The sequence below is a fragment of the Lissotriton vulgaris genome, chromosome 2_1 (assembly GCF_964263255.1).
Source record: "Lissotriton vulgaris chromosome 2_1, aLisVul1.2, whole genome shotgun sequence".
NCBI lineage: Eukaryota > Metazoa > Chordata > Amphibia > Caudata > Salamandridae > Lissotriton > Lissotriton vulgaris.
This window is the reverse complement of record NC_141687.1, coordinates 462,402,344-462,419,968: the sequence shown is the minus strand read 5'-3', so window position 1 is coordinate 462,419,968 and position 17,625 is coordinate 462,402,344. Positions and strand designations below refer to the sequence as shown.

At 47.2% G+C, this 17,625-nt stretch overlaps 1 protein-coding gene across 4 annotated transcripts in view; it reads left to right on the top strand.

The window, feature by feature from the left end:
• The window catches only part of OSGEPL1 (O-sialoglycoprotein endopeptidase like 1), a 277,221-nt gene that overhangs the window by 130,266 nt on the left and 129,330 nt on the right, over nt 1-17,625 (top strand). For 3 of the 4 annotated variants that reach the window (XM_086955363.1, XM_086955362.1, XM_086955366.1), the window contains 2 exons: nt 1,794-1,863; nt 4,351-4,420. In XM_086955363.1, coding sequence (XP_086811489.1) covers nt 4,365-4,420 — 56 coding nt within the window. In that variant the 5' untranslated portion in view covers nt 1,794-1,863; nt 4,351-4,364. Of the gene's footprint in view, nt 1-909; nt 987-1,793; nt 1,864-4,350; nt 4,421-17,625 lie in introns of all 4 variants that reach the window. The other variant, XM_086955364.1, reaches the window with a different exon arrangement.

Below are 17,625 nucleotides of genomic sequence, written 5' to 3'. Positions count from 1 at the left end.
CACTTGGGTTCAAGAGAATACCAATAGAACCTTTTTTTCCGGAAGGGTCACTTTACTATAGATCACTGTTTTGCATTATGGGCCAATATATGAAAGTCACTGGAAGTAAATCAAAGGCTGTGCTGTAGTTTGTAGCTATCAGGACAGCTTTTGACTCGGTGGATAGGGATATGCTTTGGGGGAAACTTGTTGCCTGGGAGCTTCCGTTATACCTCCTGAGTGTACTCCAATCCTTGCATTCTTGTAAGTGGGCTCAGGTGGAGCTAGACAAGTCAGGTCGGTTATCCTAAAGATTCTCCGTCAAGAATGGCCTTCGGCAAGGGTGTGATTTAGCACCACTGCTTTTTCATTTTTTTTAGCTGTCCTTCCCGCCTTTATCTCCCAATCCAAATCTTTTTCCCACAAAGTTGGGAAACATCACATTGACTGCCTGCTGTACGCAGACGATTTGGCATTACAGGACTGTACCCTAATTGGTCTTCAGAGGAAATTAGATGCTTTAGCAACTTATAGTAAGCAGAACTAGCTTTGCATCAACCAGAAAAAGACCACTCTTTTGGTTTTTGGGGAAAAACGTAAAGAAATTCGGTTGCCACTTAGATACACAGGAGGTGGAGCAAGTTGACCAATATAAATATTTGGGTCTGACTTTTAGGAGGAACCTGAACTGGGACACGCATCAGGATGATATTAGGTAGAAGGCCGAATTGCAAGCTAATTGCCTATCAAGACTTAAAAGATTTATTAGTAGTTTTTTGGGGGCTTTCTCATATTCCACTATTAAAGGCTTATGAAGGGTAGATTCCCCCGTTGGGTCTGTATGGGGGAGAGGACTTTTCCCTTGATCCGGCATATAAATGGGATCGATTAGAAGGGGCAGTGCTTATACAGCTTTTATCTTTCCCCCAGTGCACCATGGTACAAGCCGTAAGGTGAGACTGTAAGTTGGATTCGTGGAACTTGATGGTCTTCACTCGAGCCCAAAGGTATTTTAACACACTCTCTGATGATGATGAAGTGTCCAAAGTTTCTAAATTGTTATGGGTAGAGATCCTAGGTAGCGAAAGAAGGTGGGCAAAGGATGTAAGAACTAGATTAATTGCCCATAGGAACCTTCATACTGATAGTGGTACAATTACATCCTGGTACCCCTTCCCAGGCAAGCAGGTATTAAAAGAGTCTGTTGCCTTGGTGTCCGAATCCAACTACTTATCGTACCTGAGCAAGAAACAATCTATTAGCTTCTCACTCTCTACTCTGGGTCAGGACGCTGTCTTTCCCTATTTGTTACAGGGTGGGATGCAATCCAATGTACTCATCCCGCCCAAGCCGGGCCTGGGTCCAGGACAAAAGTGGCCTTGCCTCTTCCCCTTGAATGTAAAATGTTCCTTGCTGCATATATTAATAGACTCTGTTTTTCACTTTGCAAATTGAATATAGCTTTTAAGACCTCTGTTTTTTTTAATATGGTACTCTCCATAGGGAGAAAAGTGTGGAGTTGTTATCAGAAATGCGCTATTTAGATGTGGCAGTTGGAATTGCACAGTTTTTATTGTCAGTTGAATAGAATTTTATGATGAATTATAATGTGAGGGGGTTGTGGGGTAGTAAGACTAGAACTTTTTTATTGATAATTGTGCTTTTTAGAATGTTTTATGGACAGTTGTTTAAATAAACTTATTTTCTACTTACCGGTGGAATGCATATTTAACACAGCAGATTATGAAGCAATGGTTTCCAATTTAGCTATAACTATTGCACTTTTTAAATGTCACATTTTGACTTGTCCCCAGGATCTGAAGATATAATGGCCAGTCTAGGAATGTCAGGCTTTTCTTCATTCAGGACATGTTTCCAAAGCAGGTATAGTCAAAAATGTTTTATTAATGAAAGGTTGTATTTGTTCTTCTCTGTAAAAAACAAACATTTATATGCATTTTTTGTCTTGGTGAACACTATGTAACCGATGTTCTCTAACCGTATTTCTTGCCTTCGTACATGTATTGTGCCTTCCTTCTACTATTTGCCCAGAGAGAGGGCAAGACTCACAGGTTGTAGATCACTAAACACAACACAGTCTTCAATTTCCTGTCTCTTCCTGTTTCTCCACGACACCCTAGTTATACATAGTCACAAATATTACCCTTGCTCTTCCTCGATTATTCATATTTCATTTTAGATCTGGACTTTTAAGAATCGTTTTAGCTGTCTCGCCAGACTATTGGTTTTTCAAAACATTCATACATATTATACACACATTGGGGAACATTTGGTCAGGGCTTCTTCCATTCACATTTTGCTTTCTCTTACCACATAATGCAGCTTGGACCAATGAGGTAGCCTTATAAACCTATTAGCTTGCTTCACTTTGACAACAAATGTTATTGAGATTTTACAACCAACGGGGTGGACCCCCCACAAGCAAAGTTCATACAGATCATAGGTTATAGAGATATAAGCTACTGATGAGGGTAGCATTTGAGGATCAATACAACATTCAAACCAACAACCCCCCCCCTCCCGCCACCCGCTTCCCTTGCACAGCACTTCCCCCTTGGAACACTATACAGGCGTATAAACATAGTGGCATATCTCCGCGCTGGCCAATCCGCAAATTAGATCGGAAAATCATTAATGATGAGTCTGTCGATAGGGTCTGGATTTACTGATGTTGGAAAGATGGAAAAGTTAATGCCCCAGTATTTGGCCCACGTGGTCAAGATCTTCCCATGCTTTTGCGGGCAACCCCGAGCCTGAAACACCGCCACTTCGGCTGACATACATTTATCTAATGCGGATTTCCATGCCGCCACCCCCGAGGGGGGAGGAGGACTTCCACTGTTGAGCTATGTCACGCTTGGCCAATGTAAGTCCTAGAAATAATAAATGTCATTTGTACATGTTCCCCTCAATATCGTCTGTACTTTGGAGAAGGGTTAGTTGAGGATCCGCTGGGAGGTTCCAGCCTAGCACTCGCCCCAGTTAGGACAATACTCCCAACCAAAAATGTTGTAGTGCAGTACAGCCCCAGACCATGTGTAAAAAGGATACGTCTTCCGACTTGCATATGAGGCAGGTGGGGGATGGAATAGCCCCCATCTTCCAGAGACGGAGGCGGGGGCAGTACACACAATGAATATAATTAAACTGGATCAATCGATATCTAGAGGACACCTATGAACCCCTGGGGCTGGCAAGGGCCTCAGTCCAGTCATCGTCTAAGAGGGTCGGTACATCTAGTTCCCACGCTGCCCTCGTCCGGTGTAGGTTTGTCTTGGAATGTGTGGTCAGTGTCTGGAAGAGTTGGCAGATTTTATGTCCTCTCTCATATTCCACTATTAAAGGCTTATGAAGGGTAGATTCCCCCGTTGGGTCTGTATGGGGGAGAGGACTTTTCCCTTGATCCGGCATATAAATGGGATCGATTAGAAGGGGCAGTGCTAATACAGCTTTTATCTTTCCCCCAGTGCACCATGGTACAAGCCGTAAGGTGAGACTGTAAGTTGGCTTCAAGGAACTTGATGGTCTTCACTCGAGCCCAACACACTCTCTGATGATGATGAAGTGTCCAAAGTTTCTAAATTGTTATGGGTAGAGATCCTAGGTAGCGAAAGAAGGTGGGCAAGGGATGTAAGAACTAGATTAATTGCCCATAGGAACCTTCATACTGATAGTGGTACAATTACATCCTGGTACCCCTTCCCAGGCAAGCAGGTATTAAAAGAGTCTGTTGCCTTGGTGTCCGAATCCAACTACTTATCGTACCTGAGCAAGAAACAATCTATTAGCTTCTCACTCTCTACTCTGGGTCAGGACGCTGTCTTTCCCTATTTGTTACAGGGTGGGATGCAATCCAATGTACTCATCCCGCCCAAGCCGGGCCTGGGTCCAGGACAATAGTGGCCTTGCCTCTTCCCCTTGAATGTAAAATGTTCCTTGCTGCATATATTAATAAACTCTGTTTTTCACTTTGCAAATTGAATATAGCTTTTAAGACCTCTGTTTTTTTAAATATGGTACTCTCCATATGGAGAAAAGTGTGGAGTTGTTATCAGAAATGCGCTATTTAGATGTGGCAGTTGGAATTGCACAGTTTTTATTGTCAGTTGAATAGAATTTTATGATGAATTATAATGTGAGGGGGTTGTCGGGTAGTAAGACTAGAACTTTTTTATTGATTTTAATTGTTAATTGTGCTTTTTAGAATGTTTTATGGACAGTTGTTTAAATAAAGTTATTTTCTACTTACCTGTGGAATGCATATTTAACACAGCAGATTATGAAGCAACTGTTTCCAATTTAGCTATAACTATTGCACTGTTTAAATGTCACATTTTGACTTGTCCCCAGGATCTGAAGATATAATGGCCAGTCTAGGAATGTCAGGCTTTTCTTCATTCAGGACATGTTTCCAAAGCAGGTATAGTCAAAAATGTTTTATTAATGAAAAGTTGTATTTGTTCTTCTCTGTAAAAAACAAACATTTATATGCACTCTTTGTCTTGGTGAACACTATGTAACCGATGTTCTCTAACAGTATTTCTTGCCTTCGTACATGTATTGGGCCTTCCTTCTACTATTTGCCCAGAGAGAGGGCAAGACTCACAGGTTGTAGATCACTAAACACAACACAGTCTTCAATTTCCTGTCTCTTCCTGTTTCTCCACGACACCCTAGTTATACATAGTCACAAATATTACCCTTGCTCTTCCTCGATTATTCATATTTCATTTTAGATCTGGACTTTTAAGAATCGTTTTAGCTGTCTCGCCAGACTATTGGTTTTTCAAAACATTCATACATATTATACACACATTGGGGAACATTTGGTCAGGGCTTCTTCCATTCACATTTTGCTTTCTCTTACCACATAATGCAGCTTGGACCAATGAGGTAGCCCTATTAACCTATTAGCTTGCTTCACTTTGACAACAAATTTTATTGAGATTTTGCAACCAACGGGGTGGACCCCCCACAAGCAAAGTTCATACAGATCATAGGTTATAGATATATAAGCTACTGATGAGGGTAGCATTTGAGGATCAATACAACATTCAAACCAACAACCCCCCACCCCCTCCTGCCACCCGCTTCCCTTGCACAGCACTTCCCCCTTGGAACACTATACAGGCGTATAAACATAGTGGCATATCTCCGCGCTGGCCAATCCGCAAATTAGATCGGAAAATCATTAATGATGAGTGTCGATAGGGTCTGGATTTACTGAAGTTTTAAAGATGGAAAAGTTAATGCCCCAGTATTTGGCCCACGTGGTCAAGATCTTCCCATGCTTTTGCGGGCAACCCCGAGCCTGAAACACCGCCACTTCGGCTGACATACATTTATCTAATGCGGATTTCCATGCCGCCACCCCCGAGGGGGGAGGAGGACTTCCACTGTTGAGCTATGTCACGCTTGGCCAATGTAAGTCCTAGAAATAATAAATGTCTTTTGTACATGTTCCCCTCAATATCGTCTGTACTTTGGAGAAGGGTTAGTTGAGGATCCGCTGGGAGGTCCCAGCCTAGCACTCGCCCCAGTTAGGACAATACTCCCAACCAAAAATGTTGTAGTGCAGTACAGCCCCAGACCATGTGTAAAAAGGATACGTCTTCCAACTTGCATATGAGGCAGGTGGGGGATGGAATAGCCCCCATCTTCCAGAGACGGAGGCGGGGGCAGTACACACGATGAAGATATTTAAACTGGATCAATCGATATCTAGAGGACACCACTGAACCCCTGGGGCTGGCGAGGGCCTCAGTCCAGTCATCGTCTAAGAGGGTCGGTACATCTAGCTCCCACGCTGCCCTCGTCTGGTGTAGGTTTGTCTTGGAATGTGTGGTCAGTGTCTGGAAGAGTTGGCGGATTTTATGTCCTCCCAGATCCCCCACCAGCAGTCTACCCTCCAGTGGGTGAAATTGTGGAACTGTTATAAGGTTCCTAATCAGGATGTAAAAGGGTACGCAGACAACCAGTGACCAAAGACCCTTTTGTGTTGCCCGGCGGTGTCGCCTCTATTACCCAAAAAATATTAATTAATGAAGAAGCAGGCGCTGGAGACTGAAAGGCAGGAAACGAGGGTTTATTCTCTCCGGAGGAGAACACATCAATTCGGACAGCAAGTATCGTCACGAGGTGCTCTAACCGCATCTCTGAGGCCTGGCCTCTTATACGCAGGTTTATTGCTTTATTACATGAAACACATATCTGTCAATACTTTGATGTTCGGAAAGGCATCCTAGGAATCCCCGCTTCAAGCCCGTTCCCACACGTTTACAGTTGAAATCCCCACCCTGGTCACAACAGGTGATGATCATCGCGCAGCTGGACATTCCGCCGATTCACGGAATGTGTGGAGTTGATCGGATCTCATGGGGTGAAGGGTGTTCGATCGACCCGAGGGTCCTTTGATAGGGGGAAGCTTCCTACTGTACGGGGGTGTGATAAACAGTATCCGCAGGGCCAGGTGGCGGCCTGGGAACAAGGGAGACAAACGGGCACACACAGGAAAAGGGGTTTGTATCAAAGGACTTGGGACCATGAAAGGGATGAAGGGAGGTGTCGCGCTGGGAACAGGATGGGATTCTGAGGTAGAGCTGCGCTGAAGGGGGGTTTATGACCTGAGGCATATGGGAGCGGGAGGGGGTTGTCAGCGTGCGAGGGATGCCTGCGAGGTTAGGAGAGAGAGAGACGCGCTGGCTATCAGCGAGGGCAGGGAGGCCATGGTGCTCAAAATGGCTGCCGCTTACGCGCACGAATGGGCTCGAGAAAGAGCAAGATGGCGCCGATAATGTTGACGTTTGCAGCCTAACTTTTAACAGTACTCCCTTTTAAACATATCTAGCCAACTTGCCTACTCAATGTCAATTTTCATCAAATTCCTAACCTCGGCATCATATAATGCTCTCATGCGTTCGTTTCCAAAGTCCATAGTCTTAGGGCAAATACAATTTGCACATAATGAACACAGAGGTGGCAGACATTGAATTCCTAAGCATAGACCGCATATTACAATTACAGGAATCAGGATAATGGTGAACAGTCTCCAGCCCCAGTTCTTAACGGTGTTCCAGAACCAACCACCAAGCGACCATTCTTCTTGTTCCTGGTGGACTTCTGAAGAGAGTCTGTGAAGATGTTCGATGGCTTTGTACACTGAGGGTGAGTTGTCCGGTATGTATGTACAGCAGCTAGACCCAATGATGCGGCATGCTCCACCACGGTCCGCAAGAACCACATCTAGGACAAGGCGGTTCTGGAGGGCCACCAAGCGGACCGCTTGAAGCTCGGCGGTGTTATTAGCAAGGATCCCAGCTGTGATGTTCATTGTTGTCTCAACTGCCTGGGTCAGATGTCGGATGGCACGGCTGTTTGCCATCGGGCCCCAGAGTGGGACGAGTCCCTTTATTGCATCGAGGAACTGTGCTCCTGTCGAGTCGGCTTGTTCAATGTCCTTGGCTCGTTTTTGTCTATGATGATTCGCTGGAGCCACATAAGTCGGAGGAAGGATGAAGGAGATGAAACAAGTGCCCCCCCAGCCCTTGGGGAGCCAGGTGTAAGCCTTCGTGCCACAAACGAAATACATATTCGGAGAGGATACAATTGAAGGCGGATCGGTGGAGTCCAAAGTTCTGGTGAAGCGGCAGGCGCTGCGGCCTACCAGCTGTGTCCCAAGTCCTTCTATGCACATGTGGCCTGTGACGTTGATGACTGATAGGGCCACAGTCAGGGTGGCAGCCGTTCGTTTCCGCAGGTAGGAGAAGGTGGGTCTGGTTGGATTGTTGAACACCTGCATTTCAATTCGCTCTTTAGCAGGAATGTCCATGTGGATTGAGTCGTTGGAGGTCTGCGGGCAGAAGTGTGTCTTCGTTTTGTTTCGCCAGACCCCGTGGTAGTAATGCGTTACAGTTTTGCTGGAGGTGGCATTGTCCTTAAAGCTTTCTTGCAGAAGGATCAGCCAAGCAAGGCAGGAGCCGTGAACTGAGAAAGGTGAAGGGATGAATGGTATCGAGTGTCCAGTGGCGTGGGGTAGCAACCCACAGACCCAACAGTTAGTGGCATTGGTGGCGAGGTTGTGCTGGTGAAGTAGCTGTACGAAAGAGTTATTCCAGAACTCCTTTCGCCTCTCTCTGAGTTGAGGAGAGAGCGAAACCAGATAATGTTCCTTCATGGTGGTAGGCTGAGTAGTGGTCAGGAATGTTTCGTGAGCAGGTGCATTTTCTTCCACAATCCAGAGTGTGGTCATGAGGAGAAAGCAGAAAAGGATTGTGATGAAGAGTGCAATTGTCTTTGAGCTGTGGAGTCTGTCTGCTCTTGGGTTTCTGTAGTGGGTATTTCCTGTTGCTTCCATCATCTTCTTATTTGGCGCTTCCATCATCTTCTTATCTGGCGCTTCCATCATCTTCAAGGTGCTCGGTGGTGGGCAGAACCACAGACTTCGTTTAGCTTCTCTCCCGGTAACCCTTGGTTGTGTTTAGGTCACCGTTCTGAGATTCAACTTAGTCCGTGGTCTACTTAGCCGGAGCTCCCTCCCTTCGGCGCAGGAAATACCCTTCTCTGGATGGTACAGTGGGATCAGAGAATTTTGAAAGTTCAAGTGCTTCGGTATCAGGATAGCAGGTCAGTGACGGTCGGTCCTTGTTCAGGAGCTCTTCTTGGTTGTCGATGTTTTCTGTCGTGGCCAGGGTCGAGGAGATCTTCTTACAGTGGTGCGCATGCACCCAGTTGCGTTTTCCCTCCACTCGAAGTGCTGTTCGGGTGGTGATGAGGACTTGCCAGGGGCCCGTCCACCTGGGTTCCAGACTCTTGGCACGCTGGAAGTTCCGGATCAGAACGAATTCCCCAGGTTGGATGGTGTGTCCGGGACCCCTGGAAGTGTCAGGGATGGCATGCAGCACCTGTTGATGGATAACAGACAGTGTTTTAGTCAACTGGCATAAGTAATCAGACATTAGGACGTCCGGGACGTCATGAATGGAAGTTGGTTTCGGTGCAGACCAGACATTCATAGGCTGGCCGAATACAACCTCGTATGGGGTCAAGTGGTGTTTGGTAGGGGTGGAACGCATTGAGAGCAATGCCAGTGGGAGTGCGTCAGGCCATTTCAGTCCTGTGGTAGCCACTATTTTGGCCAATTTTAGTTTCAGTGTGGCATTATGTCGTTCAACTAGTCCAGCAGATTGGGGATGGAAGACTGCGTGGAATTTTTGTTTTACACCCAACCCCTTCAAAATGAGTTGGATAACTTCGGCTACAAAGTGGGGGCCATTGTCGCTCCACAAAATTCGACGAAGGCCGTAACGGGTGAAAAACTCCTTTAACAGAACTTTTGCTGTGGCCATAGCAGTGTTGTCACGGGTTGGGTATGCTTCCACCCATTTGCTAAATGCGCATACCACAACAAGTACATATTTCAGGCCTTGACATCTGTCTAGTTGGATGTAGTCCATCTGCAGGACTTCAAACGGGTGATTTGGGACCCCAAACCCTCCCCGGGGTACTACAGTTCCTTTCCCGGGGTTGTGTTGCAGGCATATCAAGCATTGCTGGACCAGACGTTTGGCAGAGTCTGTGATTTTATCATTGTGCCAAACTCTGGAGACAAGTTCAATCATGGGGGCTGACCCTATGTGGGCAGGGGAGTGTGCCATAGTCAGTATGGGAATCAGGTACGAGTCAGGTAGCAACCATTTGTTTGTGTCTTTTGTCCGCCAGCAGCCTTCGTCATCTTTTAATCCCACCCGTGTCCATTCAGTGAGTTCGTGTTGTGTGCTAGCCATTTGAATGTCTGTAATAGTGTCCCTCGCATCAGTCCATTTTTCTGCTTGTGACCTGGTCACGTACATATGTGTTGTCGTCCTACTTTCAGCTGTCGTTCGGGCAGTGATGTCAGCTAGTGCATTTCCCTGTCCTATAATGTCCGTCACCTTCTTGTGTGCCTGGCATTTGATGACTGCAAGTTTTTTGGGGAGAAGGACGGCTTCGATCAAGGCGGAGACTAGGTCCCCGTGCAAAATGGGGGTGCCGTGTGAGGTCAAGAATCCCCTCTCCCTCCAAAGGAGCCCAAAATGGTGAACCACCCCGAAGGCATACTGGCTGTCGGTGTAAATGTTCGTTGTGGTTCCTGCTGCTAGAATGCAGGCTCGTGTTAGGGCAATCAGTTCCGCTGCCTGGGCAGATCGTTGCGTGATGCGGGCTGTTTCGACTACAGTTCGAGCCGTGGTGACTGCATAGGCAGCTGAAGTGGTGCCATCAGGGAGTTTGATGCAGGAACCGTCCACCCACAGCTCTCCGTCAGGGTCAGGAAAAGCCGTGTCTCTGAGGTCAACCCTACTTCTAGTCTGTTCGTCCGTAAGGGTCACGCAGTCATGCACAGGGTGCACATTGGGATCGTCCTCTGGTAAGGGTAACAGAGTTGCCGGGTTCAGTGTGGTGCATCTTTTCAGGGTGATATGGGGTGCGAGCAAAGTCAGTTCGTATCCAGTCAGTCGTGCACTCGTCAGGTGTTGCGTCTTGGTTTGGTTCAGGAGGGTGTCAACTGCATGGGGTACCAGTACCGTGAGGGAATTCGAGAGCACGATCCCCTCACTCTGTCGGATAGAGATTGCAGCAGCAGCTACAGCTCGGAGGCAGGCAGGTATGGCTCTGGCTACAGGGTCAAGAGTGGCAGAGAAGTAAGCGCACGGTCGTTGCTTTGGGCCGATGGACTGGGTCAGGACAGATAAAGCGCACCCCTCCCTTTCGTGAGTGTAAAGGGAGAAGGGCTTCGTGTAATCGGGGGTACCTAACACAGGGGCCGAACAAAGGGCGTCTCGTAGTTGCGTGAAGGAGGTCTGACACTCAGGGGTCCAAGGGAGTGGGAAAGGGACGTCTTTAGCTAGCAGGGAAAGCAGTGGTTTTACTATGAGGCTAAAGTTGGGTAACCACTGTCGGCAGAAGGAGGTGAGGCCTAGTAGGGAGCGAACCTGTTTCTGAGTCTTAGGGATAGGAGTTTCGAGAATGGTTTGGATCCGGTCGGGAGTGAGTTTCCTTCCGTCTTTGGACAAAAGGTGGCCTAGGTAAGTGACCTGGGGTTGGCAGAATTGCAACTTTTTCTTGGAGACCTTGTGGCCATTTTCTGCAAGGAAGTGCAGGAGTTGAATGGTGGCTGTGACAGCTAATGGAGTGGTGTCGGCTGCCAAAAGGATGTCATCGACATATTGCACTAACACCACTCCATCGGGTAAATGGACTTGATCCAGTTGTCTCTTGAGGGCCTGGCTGTAGATGCTAGGGCTTTCTGTGTAGCCCTGGGGTGCTCGGCAGAACCTATATGAGCGGGCTTTGAGGGTGAAGCCGAAGAGATATCGGCTGTCTGGGTGGATGGGGATGGAAAAGAATGCGTTTTTAAGGTCAATGACAGTGAAGGTGGTGGCAGTAGAGGGAATCAAAGTCAGGATGGTGGTGATGTCTGAGACCACGGGGTACTGGGGTACCACCACTTTCTTGATCTCTCGAAGGTCAATGATAAAGCGGTATGCTTTCTCATCTCCCTCTCCCTGCTTTTTGATGATGGGCAAGATTGGGCTGTTGCAAACGTTGCTAACCACTTCTTCTACCACTCCTGCGTCTATCAGTGACTGAATAATCTTTACCAATGCCTTCTCGCCCTCGGGCGATATCCGATATTGTGGAAGTTTTGGGAGTGTTGCATCTGGTCGGACAGTAATGTGCACTGGGTCAATCATCATGCGCCCTACGTCCGAATCCGTTTTGGCCCACAGATACGGAGGCAGAGTGTCAAGCAGGGAAGTGTCAGCGTTGGTGATGGAAAACATGTGTCTGGGAGGGCAATGCCTAAGCAGGACGGGGTTGTCGTAGAGAAAAACTCGAACTCTGTCTTGAGAACATCTAATTGTCGCTCGGAAGTGTTTCAATAAGTCAAGTCCCATAATTGCGTCAGGACTATTGGAGGAAAGCAAAAACGTGGTGTCACTGGTGTTGTTTTCTAAGTCGAAGAGGATCGGGCGGACAAAGGGTTTGTGGAGGGCGTTCCATCGAAACCTGTCGACGTTATTAGTGAGCCAGACAAGGGTGCCCTTGGAATCAGTCGTTTAGATAAAGAACTACGTGTTGCGCCAGTGTCTACCAGAAATGGAGACTTTGTACCCAAGACCTTAGCAGTGACGTAAGGGCCTTGCTGGTCAACATAGAGCTCGACTGGATCCCTCCCTTGCCCTGGGCAGTCCTATGCAAAGTCATGGACGTCATCGTAGTCAGATTGTTGGCATTGGTTCTGTCTGGGTCGGTCAAATGTATTTGGCCTGCCTGATCTATCGTTAGTTGTGTCACTTGGGGGCCCTCGCTGCTGTCCTCTATTTCTCGGCCCACTTGCTATGTCCCTAGGGTCTTTATTTCTGATGATTTCCAAAAGAACTGGGCACTGAGATTTCCAATGGCCCGTTCCTTTACAGAAAGCACACTGGTCCTCTCTAATGTCTGTACGTCCAATGTGGGGAGTCGAAGTGCGGTCCCTGGGAGGTGCATTTTTAGGGACGTTCGTCTGATAGTTTCCCCGGTATTGGTCTCGTCCTATAGTCACCCCTTGCAGTTGTGCAATCATCACCCTCTCTTTCAAGTCTTTCTTCTTTTTCTCTGTTGCTCTATCGTTTTCATTTTTCTGATGTTCGTAATATTGGGCCATCTGGAGGATAGCCGTGGGTTTGGAGGCTGCCCAACTACTCTCGCTGGCCTGCAGTTTCTGGGAGACCTCTGGTGACAGACCCTTAACGTAATTCTGGACAAAAAGATGGTGTCCGGTTGCAGTGGTCAAGTCCTGGCCGCTGTAATCGGAGAACACCGTTTCAAACCGTGAGAAGTAGTCCGATACATCCTCCTGAGGTTTCTGGCGACAGGCCGTTACTATCGACCAGTCCACTTTCTTTTCTGGGATCAGGGTTTTTAATTTCTGTACGATTTTATCCGGGAGGTCTAAAATGGCTTTCAAAGGCTTTTGTCCGGGTTCTCGTTGTTTATCTATGCCATCGAGTTGTGACCAGTTATGTCCAAACAGCTCAAGGTGGTCGACTTTCCGGATTTGCTTCCACACATCAGCTGGTAGACATAACCCGAAAAACAAGTCGATGTCAGCCAGGGTCATAATCGTTGATCCTAGGGCTGTACCCAACTCAGTATAGAAGGCAGTGGGGTTTTTAGGTAGGTCAGGCAGGGATTTCCGGAATGTCAGAATCTCTTGCCGGTCCCATGGTTGGTAGACCCAATTGTACACTACCCTTCCTTTTGCATCTTTGTGGTTTGCGTCATCGTGAGTCCCTTCACCTCGTGGAGGAACCCAGTAAGGGGCAGCCTCTCGTATCGGCATCATGGCGTTAGATTGTTCAGTTTGTGGTTCGGTCACTACGGATGTCGCAGGTTCAGTTGCTGGTTTTCCTTCAGTGAGGTGGCGGAAAACCTCAAGCGTACGCGTAAGGAGGTCCGTCACATCACATTCACCCTCATCCCCGATATCGACCTTCCGGTACAGAGTCGTTAGGCTCTGGGGTCCTTTGTCTCGATATCGGTCCTCGTATGCGTTCAAGACATGGTAACACAGTTGTACAGTAAAGTGTCGTCTGTGACTCCCTGTATACGAGTTAAACACATCCGTGATGTACTCTTCATCTTCCCTCCTTTCTACCAGTGTCCTTGCTATCTTATCAACCCCTGCTCGCTCATCTTTGCTTAGTCTGCTTGTTCTTGCAGAACCAACCCTTCAGGCCTCGGGGTCGCCTAACGTTGTCGTTTGCGTAGTATCTAATGCAAGGGGTTCGGCCGGCACAGAGGCCATGGGGGCCGAAGCTGTGGCGCTACTCTCGCTGGTACCTGGGGGTGGTGGGTGCTGTGCTAAGGGTTGGGAAGGGGCATATGGAGGGGGCATGTAGATGATCGGAGGCCTAGCAGCAGATCATCGTTGGCTCGTTGTTTCGAGGGTAATTCAGAGTAGAGCGTGGAGGATGTTCTAACCGGACACTGGCTTGACGTTTCTATTTCTAGTTTCAGTTTGGCTTCCTCTCTTTCTTTTATCTCTTCTTCTAGTTTCTGAGCCGCTAGGTGGGCTGCTTTCCGCAGCTCCTTTCCCAACCTACTCTCAGTTCTCTTTTTACGTTGTTCAGTTTCTTTGCGCCACATGCCGAAACTATCAAGCATAGTGGGTGTCGTCTTGTTTTTACCAAGGGCTGTTTCTAGTGCGTTTATTTTGTCATCATCGAAGGATCCTATCAGTGGCCACTGACTTTCTCGATCCTTTTTCTTATATTTATGCCACAGCTTGCTATAGGCTATAGCGATCAATCCATGCTTCATGAACATGTCCTTATTAGGGGTGCCTTCCAGTGGAGCCGGATGGTTCATCTCTAATAAGCGGTCCGGGCTAAACAGGCTACCAATCAGTGGGGAGAAGACAGGCATGACGGATCACAATGGGGATAATAGTCAGCACTACCTATCTTATCACCGCGTGCAAAGACTAGACAGAATATTTCTATTCTACGTTGTTTGCAGGCAGTGAATACCTCATGAATCAATATCGGGCAGTTAATATTTGGTCAATAAAATGGTCAATGGGGAGAATAAGTAGGCCCGCAAAGGTCTGCGTTACCTACCCTTTCACTATCTGCAAAGAGGGAACCTATTCTTTCCTGTTTGCAGACAGAGAATCTCCAGAAAAACGATCCGTAACAGTTAATCAATGGGGAGGGGCAATTGGTCAGTGGGGGAGAAAGATAGGCACGACGGATGCGTTACCTATCCTTCACTGTTTGTAAAGGGAGAGCCTGTTGTTTCTCCGTTCGCAGACAGCGAATCTCCAAATAAATTAACAAAGAGTAATACTAGTATTTTTTCAATCAATCAAACAATTTCTTAATTCGTCGTGTCTACACGACCTTACCCGGACCGCATGGACAGTTTCTTGTCTTCCGAATCCAGCGCCCGATCGTCCTCTTTTCTTCGTAATCCTCGCGGCACTCCTGATGGTTCCCAGTCAGGACCGTAGATCACTCGAGAGAGGTCTGTTCGGAACCAGTGAAGTTCGGATGATCGGCTGTCAGACGAGGGTCTATCGGACAGGGTGCCTCCCGATCGTTGCAGTCGTTCACTCTGTCGTCAGGACCTCTCCCACTGGATCCACGAGTCGCTGATGGGCTCCACGCTTGGGACGCCAATTGTAAAAGGGTACGCAGACAACCAGTGACCAAAGACCCTTTTGTGTTGCCCGGCGGTGTCGCCTCTATTACCCAAAAAATATTAATTAATGAAGAAGCAGGCGCTGGAGACTGAAAGGCAGGAAACGAGGGTTTATTCTCTCCGGAGGAGAACACATCAATTCGGACAGCAAGTATCGTCACGAGGTGCTCTAACCGCATCTCTGAGGCCTGGCCTCTTATACGCAGGTTTATTGCTTTATTACATGAAACACATATCTGTCAATACTTTGATGTTCGGAAAGGCATCCTAGGAATCCCCGCTTCAAGCCCGTTCCCACACGTTTACAGTTGAAATCCCCACCCTGGTCACAACAGGTGATGATCATCGCGCAGCTGGACATTCCGCCGATTCACGGAATGTGTGGAGTTGATCGGATCTCATGGGGTGAAGGGTGTTCGATCGACCCGAGGGTCCTTTGATAGGGGGAAGCTTCCTACTGTACGGGGGTGTGATAAACAGTATCCGCAGGGCCAGGTGGCGGCCTGGGAACAAGGGAGACAAACGGGCACACACAGGAAAAGGGGTTTGTATCAAAGGACTTGGGACCATGAAAGGGATGAAGGGAGGTGTCGTGCTGGGAACAGGATGGGATTCCGAGGTAGAGCTGCGCTGAAGGGGGGTTTATGACCTGAGGCATATGGGAGCGGGAGGGGGTTGTCAGCGTGCGAGGGATGCCTGCGAGGTTAGGAGAGAGAGAGACGCGCTGGCTATCAGCGAGGGCAGGGAGGCCATGGTGCTCAAAATGGCTGCCGCTTACGCGCACGAATGGGCTCGAGAAAGAGCAAGATGGCGCCGATAATGTTGACGTTTGCAGCCTAACTTTTAACAAGGAGAGACAGAGCGTGGCGGACCTGAAGGTATTTATGGAATTGGGACTTGTGAAGGTCAAACTCCTCCTGCAGTCTTGCTTTACTTTGAGTGACTGTACAAAGCCTATGCAAATTATTCAGATCCAATTTTAAAAAGTTCACTTTTTTTTGGTGATAAACCTAGTTCTCAGCATGTTTCGTCTACCAGACCACTTAGTCTATCTGATTTCAAAATGCTTTTTGTGAACTTACAGTGCTCATATTGCTTACCATAATTGGGTTTATTTTCAATCATTTACTTGCTTCTAATGCAATGGCTAGCCTTCCTCTTCTTGTGGTTGTCTCTCCTGTAGAACATAGCCACTTTGCTGTCCTTTTGATAGCTTGACTTCTATTCTTCCACTGCTCACTTTTAGAGAACTACTTTTTTCTTTCTGGCCAAGCACTCCATGTGTGTGCAGGTCTTTTCCAGCTCTCTCCCTTCTGTACTCTGCCCATGCTCCGTCTTGTTCTTTTTAGGTGTGCTTCTACTCCCAAATTTCCCTACTCCAGCGCTCTGTGGTAATCCCTCCCCTTTGTGGCTATACTCTGCTCCCGTATATCTTTCTTCCTCTTGTGCTGCTCTTTTTCTCCTGTGCTTCTAACCCTGCGTTCAGTGTTGTTCTCTCCATCACGTGCTTCTTCGTAGGGATACATGTAACTGGCATAATTCTCTGTTGAATAATTACTGCAAAATTACTCTCAAGTATATTTAATTATGGGAGGAGTGTAATCCAGCACTTAACACTATATTCTTAGTGCAAAGTGCACCCTTGTGTCCAAAATGTACTGAGGATGCATATTGTGCTAACAAAGTAACACTAAATGCTACAGGACACAGACAGCAGTAGCCACTAGTTGAGTGTTCTCTCTTAGTTTGTTGTCCTGCGCTCCTGCAATAGGATTTTCCCCCCTGAATACTCTCATTTACTCAAGCTGGCGTAATTGCCTCATTTTGGTAATTTCGCAGCATAAGAGTAATAAAATAAAGTACACTTTCGCCCAGGCCTCCTCCTACCCCACCCTGTGGTGTTCCTTTCCCTGAGTGCTGTTTTTCCCCTCCTCCTCACTCCTTCCATGCCCTCCTAAGTTGTCCACCCACCCTGCGGTATTCTATTGTATATTTATTTTGTGCTTCTCCATCTATGATGGGTAAAAAGCAAAATGGTGCCCCATCACTTGGTAGTTGCGCGCATCCCTGATGGCGCACAAACAAAATGCAAATAGATGCTGCACAGCATTGGCAAACTGCGTTGAAAAAGCCAGTAAGTCCAGTAGGTGAGACCTATTGGCTTAATTTTATTATTTGTTTTTTTATATTTACTTCAAATATAAACTATTTCTTTTTTATGCACTTTGAGTGCCCAGTTAGATGATGATTTATTTCTGTCTCCTGGTTAGAGTCATAAAGGGTTTGAGTGATATTGTAACAATTTAGCTGCCAGTAATTTGAGTGCTTGGCTAATTGTTGATTTATTCTTGTCTCTGTCACCATAATAATAACGATAATAAAGTTATACAACTGAAAAAC